The following is a 14,549-nucleotide window of genomic DNA, read 5'->3' as shown; positions in this document are numbered from 1 at the left end:
CCGCCCCTCAGTCAGCGCCTGCTTGGGCCTCGGGGCAGACGGCGGACCTGCTGGCAGCGCTTCGTGGGTTTCTGGCCTCAGGAGGCGGGTCTGGCCTGGGCGGCTGGGAGCGAGCCTCTGAGGGGTCCCGGGTTGGGGCGCTGAGCCAGCTGGGGCAGGTTTCGTGCGCAGACCCCCGGGGGTGGGCCGAAGCCCCAGGCCCAGGCCCAGGCATGCGCACTGGACCCTCTGCCGAGCTCGCGGCCCCGTGGCTTCGAACAGCCCGTCGTGACCACGAGGTACCAGGCTCTTCGTCCTGGGTCCGCGGAGAAATCAAAAGTCAATGGTATCGGTGAAATGGGGGACACGTCACTCTATAAGAAAAACTGAACAGCAAGCTCAGGATTTGGACTCCCTGCTTTAATTGGTGCCCATCAATAGCCAAGGATTTAGAGAGCCCGCACCTGTCACTTATTGGCTGTGTGATTTGGGGGGAATATTTACTCCTTCAGCTTTAGTTTCTTTCCTGGTAGGATGAGGATGGTAACCAGACCTACCTCAAGATTGTAGGAATTAAATGAAACGGTATGAGGGAGAAAACTCTTGGTATTTTCTGTTAGGCTCTAGGTGGTTTCTTTGAGGGCAGCAACAAAGTCATTGTTTTTCTGGGTGCCTGATAGACATTCTCTAATGTCAGTTGATAAAATCGAAGATCTCCATGATAATAAGATCGTTTTCAGAGTTTAGACTGTGTTATTTTGACTTAGAAGGACTGAGAAGGCACTTCGGTCTTTTGGAAGGCACCTGACACCTCACCTGACAATTAGCCCCTGTGATGATGCCACTGGACCAGTTCTGTTAAATTAGAGTGCTACTACAATCTAAGTTTGAGGAACTCCCTACAGCTCTGCCCAGCATCAGTCACTGAGATCTGATACTTTACAAAATACTTTTGTAAGTAAGCATTCCTACTTGGAAAACGTTGATAAGACTCCATACTCCAAACCAAATTGGCCATGTGTGTGTGTGTTCATTTTCGTCATAGAGCAGTCTGATAACTGGAACAGAAAAACAAAATTAACTGTCTAATCTGGCAGAATCACTTTGCTTTGCCTCCTTGAAATTCAGGCATGTTCCCGGCATGATGGAAGTCTTGATCTGTGACCGAGGTTGTGGCTTTCTAAGTGTAATTGCAGTATTTCCCTCAAGAGCACGTGGGGAAGTGGGGCAGGCCAAATGGTGACCTTAGAAAAACAAGAGCCCATGTTTTCCCCTCCAGGAGATGACGCTTTTGGTCTGTAGCATGAAGGAAAAAAAAGGGTGGGGTGGGGGGAGCCTTGGAGCTCTTCTTGTGATAGGACAATCATTCTTGATTCCATGAGAGCAAAGTAGAGGCAAATCTGTTTCTGCATAAAAAGTATGTATGGGAGATGATGGTTAGGAAAAGAGAGGTAGAGATGCAAGGTTATAAAGCTGCGTCCTGGTTACCTTTTATAGATGTTAACACATGTGACTGGAGAGATGCCAGGAGGTAAAAGGCTAGCCTATAATCTATCATCTCGGTGATTTCCCACAGTCCAGATTTGGTCTTCGATCCTGTGGGACCCAAAATTCCATCTATTCAATGTTCCAGTGTTGATTAAAAATCCACGTTGTATAAAATCGGAAGGCAAACTTACTGATTTCATTCACTATTTGCTAAACTCTGTGCTAAGTACATCACATGCATTACTTCCTTTCATTCTCCCTGTAATCGTGTGGTATGTTGTTGGGGTAAAAAAGACGATGGGAATTCCCAGGGTTAGTATGTAAAGTTTGTAGGTGGTAGAGTTAGTGTTGAAATGAAGGCCATCTGATACCCAAGCCTGGAGCTTTACCATTACTGTTAGAAGCCAAACGGTCAGGAACACGAGACTCTTGAGGTTGTCTGGCGAGTGCACTCTCTTCTTGAAACTGTACAGTGTGGAACCTAATTGTCAGAAGGTGGCTGGGAGAGCTTTAAGTCAGAATCAGAAGAGTGAATTATCTGACTTAAATGTTTACTGATATCAGCCTTGGGGAGCTTGGGGCATCTTCCTTCACACCAGAGGTCAAACAAGCTGCTGTGAGGATTGGCCACTCATTCCTGTTGTCCTGGCCAGCCCTTCTCCTGGGATGGTGGCCGGTGGACATTCTTTGTTACTTAGGTTCTCCTTATTATGCTACCAGGGCTGTCTCTCCTTAAAAGAATGCATTTCTTTTTTTGATAGAGCAAGGCCTTACTGAGTAACAGTACTGTTAGGCCTTGTAGGTCCTGGAGTCCTTCTTGCTCTTTAAGGAGGCATGTTGTATATCTTTGCTCTGATTGGTTTGATGTCTAATTTAACTTTCAAAGAGCAACTTTGTATCCCAACTCTTTGGAGGCAACTCACTTTCTTCTCCTTCCTACCTCCCTGACCTTCTAACTCTAGAATAAAATCTTGTGCCACAGCAAGTTCTGCAGCAAGCACTTTATCCAGGCCTGCAGTGCTCAAGGAAGCCTCGAAAATTCCCAAATCCAAGGCCAGCCCTCACAGATTTTACCATGGGCGAAGGGTGGGAGTAGACATGGGGCAAGATCATGCTGCTGGAGAACAATATAAATAGAAAGAAATACAATTCACTGGTTAGAAAAGAAAAACACTTGGAGTGTGACTCAAATAATAAAGGAAAAAATATCAAATAATTCTTTTAGATACTTCCTTTATTCAACAAATATTTTGTTGCAACTACAAAATGCAGCCATTCTGCTAATGCTGGAGATACAATAATGAACAAAAATGGACATAGTCTCTGCCATCAGGAAACACACTTTATAGTGAGGTAGTCAGTCAGATAATTAGTCAAATACAGAATACCATCCTAAATGCTACAAAGTGCATTTAATTCACTATACGACGGAATTCCAAAGGATTTGAACTTGCGTGAGGGTCAGAGAAGGCTTCCCTGAAGAAATGGTATTTGAATTGGTAGCTAAGGAATGAGGATTAGTTAACTGGGTATAGGGGCATGGGATTGGAGAAGACAGAATTGGTAGAGGGAACAACATGTACAAGGGTCCTGAGGCAGGAAGGGACTTGGAGCATTTGGGGAACTGGAAGGAGTCTAGATTTGAACCATTATCTATCTGATGCTCAGAGGGTCAATGGAGCAGAGAGAGTAAGGACAACCCAAGTCCACAGGAGGCTGGAGAGTAAGGCAAAAGTCATAACGGACAGGGCCTTGAAGGTCATGCTAAGGACTTAGATCCTTATTGGATGAGCACTGATGTTTAAGCAGATCTGACTATGTTTTAAAAAGCTGTCTCTGGGGCACCTGGCTGGCTCAGTCATTAGAGCCTGTGACTCTTGATCTCAGGGTGATAATTTTAAGCCCCATGTCAGGTTTAGAGATTATTTAAAAACAAAATCTTAAAATTTTTTTTAAAGATAAAAAGCCTGCTTTACATGCTGTGTGGTGAATAGATGGAAAGATGGTCATCAGTTGGGAGCAAGATGATGGTGGTAGTGGTGTAGGAGATAGAGACAGATGTGAGAAATATTTAGGAGGTGAAATGGTTAGGATCTTGCCAGTGGACTGGGTCTTAAAGATAAGGGAGAAGAAGATATCAGGCATGACTCCCAGGTTGCGTAATTGAATGAATGATTGTGGCAAATGTGTAGCTACTCAGATCACTCTTCAAGAGAATCTTCTACAAAGAACAGAACTAAGAGCCACCAGCTGCCAACCCTTTTGATTTGCTGCAGCAAACACACAAGGCTATGCACAGCTCGGTTGCTCCCAGACACATTAACGAACTCAGTAAGGGGTACCAGAGCCAGGCCATTTCTGCCCGAGCTGGGACTTGTCTAACAGGCTGTCGGTACTGCGGAGCTTCCCAGCAGCGTGCTCAACAATTTCTCAGAACTAAACCTGCAGGCTGAAGCTCTTCCTGCCCAGTTCTCTTCCCTTCCCTGTCCTTTTCAGGAGGGGACAGATCTGCATCGTGATCTGAGTCTCTCTCTGCCTATTCTTGCTCCTTCTCCCCTTTACCCTTCATGAGCATTTTCCTCAATAACACTGGCATGTTTGTTTCCATCTTGGCATATGCTCGAAGAGGACCTGAGCTGACACAACGGTGCCCTTTAGTGAGCTGGAGAATGTTGGGAAAGGATCACATTTTGCAGGACTTTGATTCTGCACATCTCGGGTGAGGTGTCAGGTGGGCAGGGAATCTCATGTGCACCTTCCCACTCATAAGATGTGTTTGTGCTTTGCTACAAAACCATCAGCTATGTCCTCTGTGTGAGCTAGTGTCTGGTCTTCTTTGTAAAGTGTTTGTTCCACAGACAATCTCCAAACCTCAGTTTAGAACTCAGAACTAAAACTGTTTGCCTCTAGAAAAATACAACCTACCAATAGCAAAAATATCCTTTAACTTTCTCAAGGAGGAAAAGGTAAACAAATAGACAATGAGTGAGCAGTTGTTCTTGAACAAAGATAAGTGATTTTGTTTTGGGTGGCCTTGGTTTCCCGTGGAAAAGGAGTAGTCTCTCATGTGTCCCTAAAGGAAAAGACTTACATATTTGGCAACCCAGACGGAAATCTGTCTTTCTGTGGGGGAAAAGAAGCCAGTACTCCAAAAGGCACTCTTGTTTTAACATGTGTCTCCCTGAGCAAGGTGTCCTTTGAGAGGCTGGCAGAGGAGGGCCCTGTCATGCAGATCACGGTCCCCAGCAGCCTGTCCAAGTGAATCACCCGTGAGTGGGCAGGGATGTTCAAGTCCCACATTGGTCCATCCTCCTAAATCAGGCCTGGACACACATCATGACTACTGTTTGAACACTGACCTCTCTCATAAGTCAAACAACATTTCTTTCACTAGTTGCAGACCCCAGACAGCTCATACCCATCTCACTGTGAAGTGTGGAGGCTGACGGTAGGTGAGTTTACAAGAAGCCTAGATACCATCGGCCTGCTTGGACTAAAAAAGAGAAAGGAGGAGGTGTGGGCATTGTGAAGGATGTTTTCCTGAGGGCTCTGGCTTTCATTAAGGGATGAATGAGTAAAAGGATTTCTCCCAAAGGTAGTTATAATTTCCCTGATGGAACCAAACAGAACATAATAAGGACTAATTATTTGTAGAGTTAATAATTGCCTTAGGGAGGTCTGGAGGGACAGCAATATTATTGTCAACACAAATTTAGTACTGTTAAGGACTTTACATGCTAATTTAATCCTTTTAAAACCCTAGTGAGGGGCGCCTGGCTGGCTCAGTCAGTGGAGTGTGTGACTCTTGATCTCAGAGTTGTGTGTTCGAGCCCCACGTTGGATGTAGAGATTACACAAAAAATAAAATCTCTAATACCCCAGTGAGTTAAGTGATTTATTTTATAGACAAGGAAACTGAGTCTCAGAAAGATTAACTGGCTTGCCTGAAGTTATAGAGCTAGTAAGCTGCTTTTGGACCTGTCGGACCACATATGTGCTCCAGGTGTGGGCACTTGTATACACTACAGTGCTTCCCAGGAAGAGGATGTGCTTGAGGTGAACTTGAACATGGGTACGATTGGGAAATCAGAGATGAAGGGTGGTGGCAGGAGTGTCAAGGAAAAATGTAAAACTGGGATGTGTTATATCAGGGATCATAATTAAAAATATGTGAAGGTCTGGGCGAGGGTTGGGGGAGCATTTAAAAATACTGAAAAATACACAGAAGAATTCATCTTTATTGTCATCTTACATACTTACTTCCAGTTTTATTTTTTAACTAAAACCACTTCAAAACATATATGTGTTCATTGTAAGGAACACAAACACCATAGAAAGTACAATAAATGCCCTAAAAGCTCCCCCAAATCTTACCATCTAAAAAGTATTGCTATTAATATTAGAAAAATATTCTATACATTTTTCATTGTATTTATGCAGAGAGGAGGATGGATGGGTAGGTGAAAATGATATCTCAGTATTGTTTTCATCTGTATTTCTCTTATTAGGAGTGAAGTGCAGGATCTTTTCATATGTTTAAAAGTCATTTCTATTTCAGCCTCTATATATTGTTTATACCTCTTTTCCATTTTTTTCATTTGGGGTTGATGATTTTTTCTTGTTTATTTGTAGGAGACTTTTATATTAGGTAAATTAGCTCTTTGTTATATGAATTGCAAACGGATTCAGTTATTAGGGGCTTACACTGCCTTTTTAAATAGTTTCTCTCAAAAAGGATTCATGGGTACCTTACTACTTGAATCAAGTACTTGAGAATTTTTATTGCCATTATTCGTGAACAATTCTTTTAAAAAGTTAAGTACTGTGGTAAAATATATGTGACATAAAATTGATCATTATAACCATTTTTTGGTGTACAACTCATCGGCATTAAATACACTCACATTGTTGGGTGGTCAACACCACCATCCATCTCCAGAATGTTTTCATCATCTCAAACTGAATCTCTGTACCCACGAAACAGTCACTCCTATTACCTCTTCCTCTCAGCTCCTGGTAACCATTATTCTTCCATGTTGCAGCATGTATCCGTTTCCTTCTTTTTTAAGGTCGAATAGTATCCCATTGTATGTATATACTACAGTTTGTTTACCCGTCCACTGATGGACACTTGGGTTGTTTCCACCTTTAATCTACGGTAGATAATGCTGCTATGAACATAGGTGTACAAATGTTTGAGTCCCTGCTTTCAGTTCATTTGGTTATATACCTAGAAGTGGAATTGCTGGATCATATGATAATTCTATGTTTGATTTTTTTTTTGAGGAAATGTCATACTGTTTTCCATAATATCTGCCCCATTTTACATTCCCACCAGCAGTGCACAGGTGTTTGAATTTCTCCACATCCTCACCAATACTTGCTTTTTTTTCTGTTTTTTCTTTTTAACAACAGCCATCCTAATGAGTACGAAGTGATTTCTTATTGTAATTTTGTTTTGTATCTCCCTAATGAATGGCACTTCTTTTCATGTGCATGTTGGCCATTTGTATACCTTGTTGGGAGATATGTCTACTTAAGTCCTTTGCCCATTTTTTTTTTTTTTTACATTATTGGGCTGTGGGAATACTTTATATATTTTGGATATTAATGCCTTAGTAGAGAAATGATTTCTCCTGTTCTCTGGGGTGACTTTTCACTCTTGATAGTGTCCTGTGATGCACAAAAGTTTTTCATTTTCCCCCAGCTTTATTGTATATAGACATATAAGAAAGGTTTTTAATTTCGATGAAGTCCAATTTATTTTTTTTTTCTTTTGTTGCCGGTGCTTTTGGTGTCATATACAAGAAATCACTGCTAAATCCAATGAAACTTCCTCCCCTCTGTTTTCTTCTAAAAAGTATTAGGATTTTAGCTCTTATGTTTAGTCTTTGATTTATTTTGAGTTAATTTTTGCATATGGTATAAGGGTCCAACTTCATTATTTTGCATGTGGACATCCAGTTTTCCAAGCATCATTGATGAAAAGACTGTCCTTTCCCCTTGAATGGTCTTGGCATCTTTTTTGAAAAATCACCTTTTTTGACCATATCTGTGAAGGTTTACTTCTGGACTGTATTCTGTTTCATTGATCTCTGTATCTGTCATTCTGCCAGTACCACCCTGTTTTGATTACTGTAGCTTTACTTCTTAATTCTCAACTTGGATACCTTTTATTTCTTTTTCTTGCCTAATTGCTATGGCCAGAACTTCCAGCATAGTTTCAGAAGTGGCAAGGGGCATCCTTGACTTGTTACTGGTCTTAGGGGGTGAGTTTCAGTTTCAACATTGAGTATAACGTTAACTGTGGTGTTTTCATAGATGTCATTTATCATATTGAGGAAGTTCCCTTCTATTTCTAGTTCATTGACTGTTTTTTATCATGAAAGTGTGTTGAATATTATAAAATGTTTTTCTGCATCAACTGATAGAATCTTTATTTAAACTCATTCATGTGTTGTATTACATTATTAACATTTTTAAATTGAACTACATTTGTGTTCCTGGGATAAATCCTGCTAGGTCACAATATAAAATCCTCTTAGTATGCTGCTGGATTTGGGTTGCTAGTATTTTATGGAATATTTCACATCTATGTTCATAAGAGATATTGATCTATGGTTCTCTTTCTTTTGATGTCTTCGTCTGGATTTGGTCTCAGGGTAATGCTGGCTTCACAGAATGAGTCAGGAAGTGTTTTCTCCTCTTTTATTTGTGCAAAGAATTTGAGAAGGACTGGTATTAATTCTTCTTTAAATGTTTGGTAGATTCACCAGTGTAGTCATCTGGTTGTGGGCTTTTCTTTTTTGGGAAGTTTTTGATTATAATTTTAATCTCTCTACTTAACATCTGTTCAGATTTTCTATTTCTTCTTGAGTCCATTTTGGTAATTTTTGTGTTTCTAGGAATTTTTCCAGTTCCTCTAGGTTGTATAATTTGTTGGCACATACTTGTTTATAGTGTTCTCTTGTAATTCTTATTATTTCTGTAAGGTTGGCAGTAATTTCCTTTCTTTTTTTTTCCTTTTTTTTTTTTAAAGATTTTATTTATTTATTTGATGGAGAGAGACAGCGAGAGAGGGAACACAAGCAAGGGGAGTGTGAGAGGGAGAAGTAGGCTTCCTGCCGAGGAGGGAGCGTGATGTGGGGCTCGATCCCAGGACCCTGGGATCATGACCTGAGCAGAAGGCAGATGCTTAACGGCTGAGTCACCCAGGCGCCCCAATTTCCTCACTTTCATTAATTAACTGTCTTTTATATTTATTTAAGTTGTTTCCCTTTATCCATGTGCTTTATTCCTTCATGTGGAGTTGGGCTGCTGTCTAGTATCCTTTCATTTCAGCCTGAAGGACTCTCTTGGACCTTTCTTATAGGGCAGGTCTCACTTCTTTCAGTGATTAGCCCCATTGTCCATTTTCTCCATTTGATCTCCATTTCTATAGTAGTTTACAAAAATCTTTGAAGAGGGAAGTAGATAGAGGCCTTCATCCAGTCCACTGTTGCCCAGATTGGGGAATATTAGGAAGATTGTTCCAGCTGTTCAAGACTTTTTACTATGGCTAAAGAGTTTAGGGGTTATTAAGTTGTATTACATTGCTAGAATGTACATAGACTGTTCTCACGTACAGTGTTAGAATATTCTCTTTCCTTTCACCAATTTTTAAAGTGTATGTTTTACATCATGTTGCCTGCTTGTTGAATTAATGTTGGTGAAAACATTTTATAGGTTTGTACCTTTTTATACTTATTTGATTGGTGTAAGGAAACACAGTTCTATGAGGACATTTGGAATTTTCAAAACTGATCAAAGGTTACATGATAATTGAATATTTCAGATCTCATCAGGAGACTGGCTCTGTGAAGTACTCATACCACTGCATGCATGTAGCACCATGTCCTTGATGTGTACAGTGTATGCCCACACCCCTACACAGTCGTGAGAAGAGTTTCTCATGTGAGACTTCTTCTGAGGTAAAAAGAGCCAGTCAGGTGCCTGACTGCTGCGCTCTGGATGGCCCAGCAGAAAGATGATGTTCTAGTGCCTCTGGCAGCTTCTTGCACAACTGTTCTTCAGTTAAGCCCCTTCCTCCCAAGGTAAGACCTTCCAGGGTGGGACCATCTGAGACTCCAGGAAGGCATGTGCCTTCTGATGAGGAACCTCTGACTCTGTCATTCTGGGGATCCTCTATCGATCCCATGGGATTTGTGTAAGTATCAAATGAGCCAATAGGTGAATAGGCATACTTGGAGATACGGCAGGCTCGCTCCAGACCCCTGCAATAAAGCACATATCACCAAAAAAAGCAAGTCAGATGAACTTTTTGGTTCCTTAGTGCATATAAAAGTTACGTTTACGCTGTGGTCTATTAAGTGTGCAATAGAATTATATGTAAAAGTCCAATGTGCACACCTTAATTTAAAAATACTTTGTTGCTAAAAAAAATGCTAACCATCATTTGAGTTTTTAGCCAGTGGTAATCTTTTTGTTGGCAGAGGGCCCTGCTCGATGTTGGTAACAGCTGACTGATCAGTGTGGAGGTTGCTATAGGTTGGGGGCCTGTGGCAAGTTCTTGAAATAGGACAGCAATGAAGTCTGCTGCATTAAATGCCTTTCCTTTCCATACTCTCTCACTCTGTAGCACGTGGTGCTGTTTGATAGCATTTCATCCACTATAGAACTTCTTTTGAAATTGGAGTCAACCCTCTCAAACCCTACTGCTGCTTTATCAACTAAGTTTGAATTGTATTCCAAATCCCTTTTGTTGTCATTTCAACAATCGTCACAGCATCTCCACCAGGAGTAGATGCCGTCTCAGGAAACCACGTTCTCTTCTCATCCACGGGAAGCAACTCCTCATCCATTCCAGTTCTGCCTTCGGCTTCCATGCCTAATTCTAGTTCTCTTGCTCTTTCTATTATATCCGCCGTGACTTCCTCTGCTAACATCTTGAACCTTCAATTTGTAAAAAGGCACAAAAAAGTGAAGTGCAATAAAACAAGATAGGCCTGTAGTTTTCCAAATTGCTTGTACAGCAATGGCACACACAACATATGGTATTGCTAATATTGGGTTGTGTCCAGCTTCTGTCAGCCTAAAAGCCGTTTAGGAAAAGCAATTGGATGATAAACACCTAGGGGAAAGATTTGTTGGGCTACTTACCACTTGACAGAGAACAGGGCCCTCTGCCCAACTCATTCACCATCGCTTAAACTAGGTGTTAAGTAGAGTAATTCTCTTTGGCAAACACCAGCCCTTCTGGAATTCATGAGAATGTTTAGGGAACTCTGAGGGAGAGAGGAACTAGTTGCCAGGAGTAGGAAAGATCATAGGGTATACTCTTGCTTTCATCTTTATCTGTGGCAGAACACTTAGTATTTTTAAAATCTGAATTGTTCCTTCACTTCATTTGCTTTGCCCTTTGTACTTCTGTGGGTATCCTGGTTTCTCATTCTTACCGGTATTAACTGAGCACCAACTCCCCCTGCGACTACAGGTTATGCTCCCCTCTCTCCCCAAGAAGAGATTCCTGATCAGGAGAACTTGGTTACCAAGCCATGACTCTGACAGAAACAGGTCCAACAGGCCCAGGCAGAGGGCTTGGATGTTCAGATACTTGGCTCAGCCCCAGAAGCACTGACATGGGCTATTGCCTTGCCAAAAGAAGAGCTCTAAGCGTTCAGGTCATTATGGTTTTTGGCTCCCAGAAGGACACAAATGATTGGCATCAGTAGCACTGAGGTTAAGAGAGAAAACTCAGAAACTGTTTGTTCATGCAACAGGAGAAAGGGCAGGCAGGGCTGTAAAGTGTATTTTGGAACCACAGTGAAGGCAGTTAATCAGGAACCTGGCACAAAATCAGGTCTGAGGAGAGTGGAGAAGCCTATAGGGTTACAGAAGATGAGCTTCCTTCCTTCCCACCAAAGTTTGATGTTGCATGTTATACTATGCAACAGGACTTTTGACTTATCTGTCCAACACTGGAGCTTTTTACCCAAGTCTGTCTGTACGTTCTAGCTCAAATCGCCCTGTGGCACATTTTATATATATATCTGTTGTGGACTGTGTCCAAACCACAGTCTTCCCAGTCCCAGCACTTACTCCAGCCACTGTTGCAGTAACCAGTTCACACAAGCTTTGACCGTGTCCCCTGACACACAACCTGACAGTGCCTCACCTCGGGTCTGTGACAGATCACCTCTTGCTTTCTACCCAGAGGGAAGACCCTGCTCGGAACTCACACAGGTGCAACCTGGAACTGTGGGGAGCAGACTCCTGTGGGGCTGCCTCTGATAAACGGGGAAGGGGGGGCCAACATATAAATGCTTCCCCCTTTTATCCATGAGGCAGATCGGATGGTGTTGAGATACATTGCAGAAGGTTCCTCGGAAGTTCTGGCTGGCGGCAGCAGTGCCTGTGGCACTGATAGCACATCCTTGTGTTGGGTCTCCTTCTCTCCTCGTTTCCTCCCCCATCCTTATTCCTGCTCCCCGGAATCCTGTTCCCAAATATACTACCTAACCGCACCAAAGTGCTGGTCTGAGGCCCTGCTTTCAGGGGAACCCAGGCTAAGACACTTGTGTAAGAACCTGGTTCTGTCCACAGTCCAGTAATGGAGTGAGGGTTTCTAGCACACAGGAATTAAGTCTAAGCCTTAGGCACTAATCAGCACTCACGAGGAGAATTAGCCCAAGCTGACACAGACGAAAGTCAGGCGATGGTGCGGCCTGACTCACCAAATTGTGGAAGTAAAGGGGGTAGGCAGTTGCTATTATTTAAAAACTCATTTTATTTATTAAAACATCCTCATTTCCTAAGGCACTTCAGGAGCCTTCACAAAAATATGGTTTTTATCCATGTGAAGCATATGCTTTAGGAGTACCATGGTAACATAATCATAAAAGACAGTTACACCGAACACAACATATCTCCCAATGTGATGTGACTGAAGTGAGCAACGCTGAAAGACTGTGAACACAATTTGACTTTCTTCTTTGTAATTTTTTCCTATGATTAGGTATCACAAAAGGAACACATACAATGACGTCATTGTTGGCACTCAGAGAAGGTGCTTGTGGTGAAGGCTGATAAGGCCTTGCACAAATGGCCACTGCACACCTTCGCCAGAGGGATTCTGGGTTGAAAAACACAAAAACAAAAACAAAGACACAGACCAGGAGGCTGGGAACCTGCCCTTCCTAAGTCTATTCTGAAGGGCAAATAACTTAAGCAGAAAAAGACAAACAACAAACAAAACACAAATAAATTTTACTTTATAGTTTTGAGAGAAGAGATGAGTCTGCTTGTCTCTCTTTCTCACTGATCGACTTCCTTCGAACCACACATCAGAAACCACAGTAACTAAATTTGATTTACACTGCAGTGGAAAACAAGAAGAGGAGATTCAGTGGTGCATCTCATATGAGCCTGCACAATCCCAGTGCTTGGATCAGAAGTAAACAAGTGTGCCCAGTAGTCACACCGAGTGTACAAGGGCTCACATTCAATACACTTGCCCTTGTTCTAAACCTGATCAGTTCCCTCCACAGTAATCACCTTTAGGTTTCCCCAGGTCTGTACTCCCCTGCCTGGGGAAGCAACAATCCCAGTTAATGTGCCCTGTGACTAAAAAAGTGTGAGAAATCAAACTCCCTGTGTGATCCTTTCTTTTCCTCTAAAGTGCACCATGAGAGGGAAACGGGGAGAAGGTTAGGCAGGGAGATGTGACCTCCCGTCCTTTTTGGGAGGTGTGAAATTAACATGTAAATTTAGCAGGTGCCTCTCCTATTCTGCCAGGTCCCACACGTCCTGATGAATAATTAACTTCTTAGGAAGCGCCCACCCACCATCTGCCAAGTCTGCACGTTAGGACGCATCTCAAGTTGTTGGTCTAGAGGGAAGGTTGTGTGCCAGGACCAGAGGCAGCCTCTGAGTCCGGCTGTCGGTCAGGAGCAGGTCAGACACAGGGGCAACAGGATGAACAGCAAAGACCTCCCCCGCTGAAGTACTCGGTGTCTACACAAGCAGCTTCTGACAAGACACGGTCTTCCCTCCTCACCTTCTCATGCACTGGAGGTTGTGTTATAAGGCTGTGCTTTTAAGGACTGCGGAGCTTTCTTCACCATCTTTTAACATCCTTGTGTGGCCTGGAGTTTGCCTGTATTTTATTCTATGAAAACAAGCAAAAGCAATGTTAGTAACAAATCTTTAAAAAGATGTCTACCAGTCTCTAAACAAACAAAACCCAGACCTGAGGTTATCTCGCTAAGGGGAAGAAAAATCTTATAGCAGATTCTGAAAGGCTTCTCCTGGTCTCTGCTGTCCCAGAGCTGCTATAGTGGTTGTAGAAGTACATGGTGACAAGGTGGTCTGGGTCAGACTTTGTCATTTCTGACCCTCTGATGACTAAACTAGTCCATGGTGTCTGTGAAAGTTTGTGGGGAATTCTCAGCCAGGCCCAGACTCAGTGCAACACTGCAACCCAGACAACCTTACCCTTTGACCCTTAGCATCTGGTCAATGGTGTCCGGGAGGGGAGTGCCAAAGCTCTCTGGGAGGAACAAGGTGAGAATGGCTGTCAGGATGGTCAGACTTCCCATGAGAATGTAGGGCAGGAAGCGGTCATAGGCACCTATAGCAAAGTAGACAGAACCCCATGCCAGGGATGCGGTCAGACTTGGTCTCCCTCCCTCTGTGCTCCCAGGACTCTAAAGGGAGCCACATGCCTCCTAGGCCTCTGCACCTTCCACAGTCTGAGCTGCCAGACTGGAATCTGGCACTGGGACAAGTCTCAGAACCGAGCTGGCACAGAGGTGCCCAGAGGTCCAGCAGCACCTCACGGTGCAGGGAGGAAATGCAGACCACGAGGAGGGGACTGAGCCGTGATTACTATTCCTATTTCCCAATGCTGGGTTTCCACGGAACTCAAGGTTCTCATCCAGGCACAGGAATAACTCCTCCACCTCTCCACATGGGTCACAACTTGCTCAGTTTGCCTTTAGGCCAGATAAGGTGTTTCTGCTTGTCAGATCCATGTCGTATGTTCACAACATGTTCTGGGTACTTTCAAGGTGGCTGCCAACCCA

At 43.0% G+C, this 14,549-nt stretch overlaps 1 protein-coding gene across 10 annotated transcripts in view; it reads right to left on the bottom strand.

The window, feature by feature from the left end:
* Nucleotides 1-5,687: 5,687 nt before the first annotated feature.
* LOC113261710 (organic cation/carnitine transporter 2) overlaps nucleotides 5,688-14,549 on the bottom strand; it is a 31,778-nt gene continuing 22,916 nt past the window's right edge. For 3 of the 10 annotated variants that reach the window (XM_048221240.2, XM_048221238.2, XM_026507945.4), the window contains exons 9-11: nucleotides 13,960-14,095; nucleotides 13,523-13,633; nucleotides 5,688-9,740 (exon numbers count right to left, since the gene is read on the bottom strand). In XM_048221240.2, the coding sequence (XP_048077197.1) occupies nucleotides 13,546-13,633; nucleotides 13,960-14,095 (224 nt within the window). In that variant the 3' untranslated portion in view covers nucleotides 5,688-9,740; nucleotides 13,523-13,545. Of the gene's footprint in view, nucleotides 9,741-12,233; nucleotides 13,634-13,959; nucleotides 14,096-14,549 lie in introns of those variants that run through there. The other 7 variants (XM_048221239.2, XM_048221237.2, XM_044387390.3 and 4 more) reach the window with 3 other exon arrangements.

Source organism: Ursus arctos, unplaced genomic scaffold (genome assembly GCF_023065955.2).
Source record: "Ursus arctos isolate Adak ecotype North America unplaced genomic scaffold, UrsArc2.0 scaffold_5, whole genome shotgun sequence".
Lineage (NCBI taxonomy): Eukaryota > Metazoa > Chordata > Mammalia > Carnivora > Ursidae > Ursus > Ursus arctos.
Note: the sequence above shows the minus strand (reverse complement) of the source record. Positions and strands in the feature narration are given on the sequence as shown.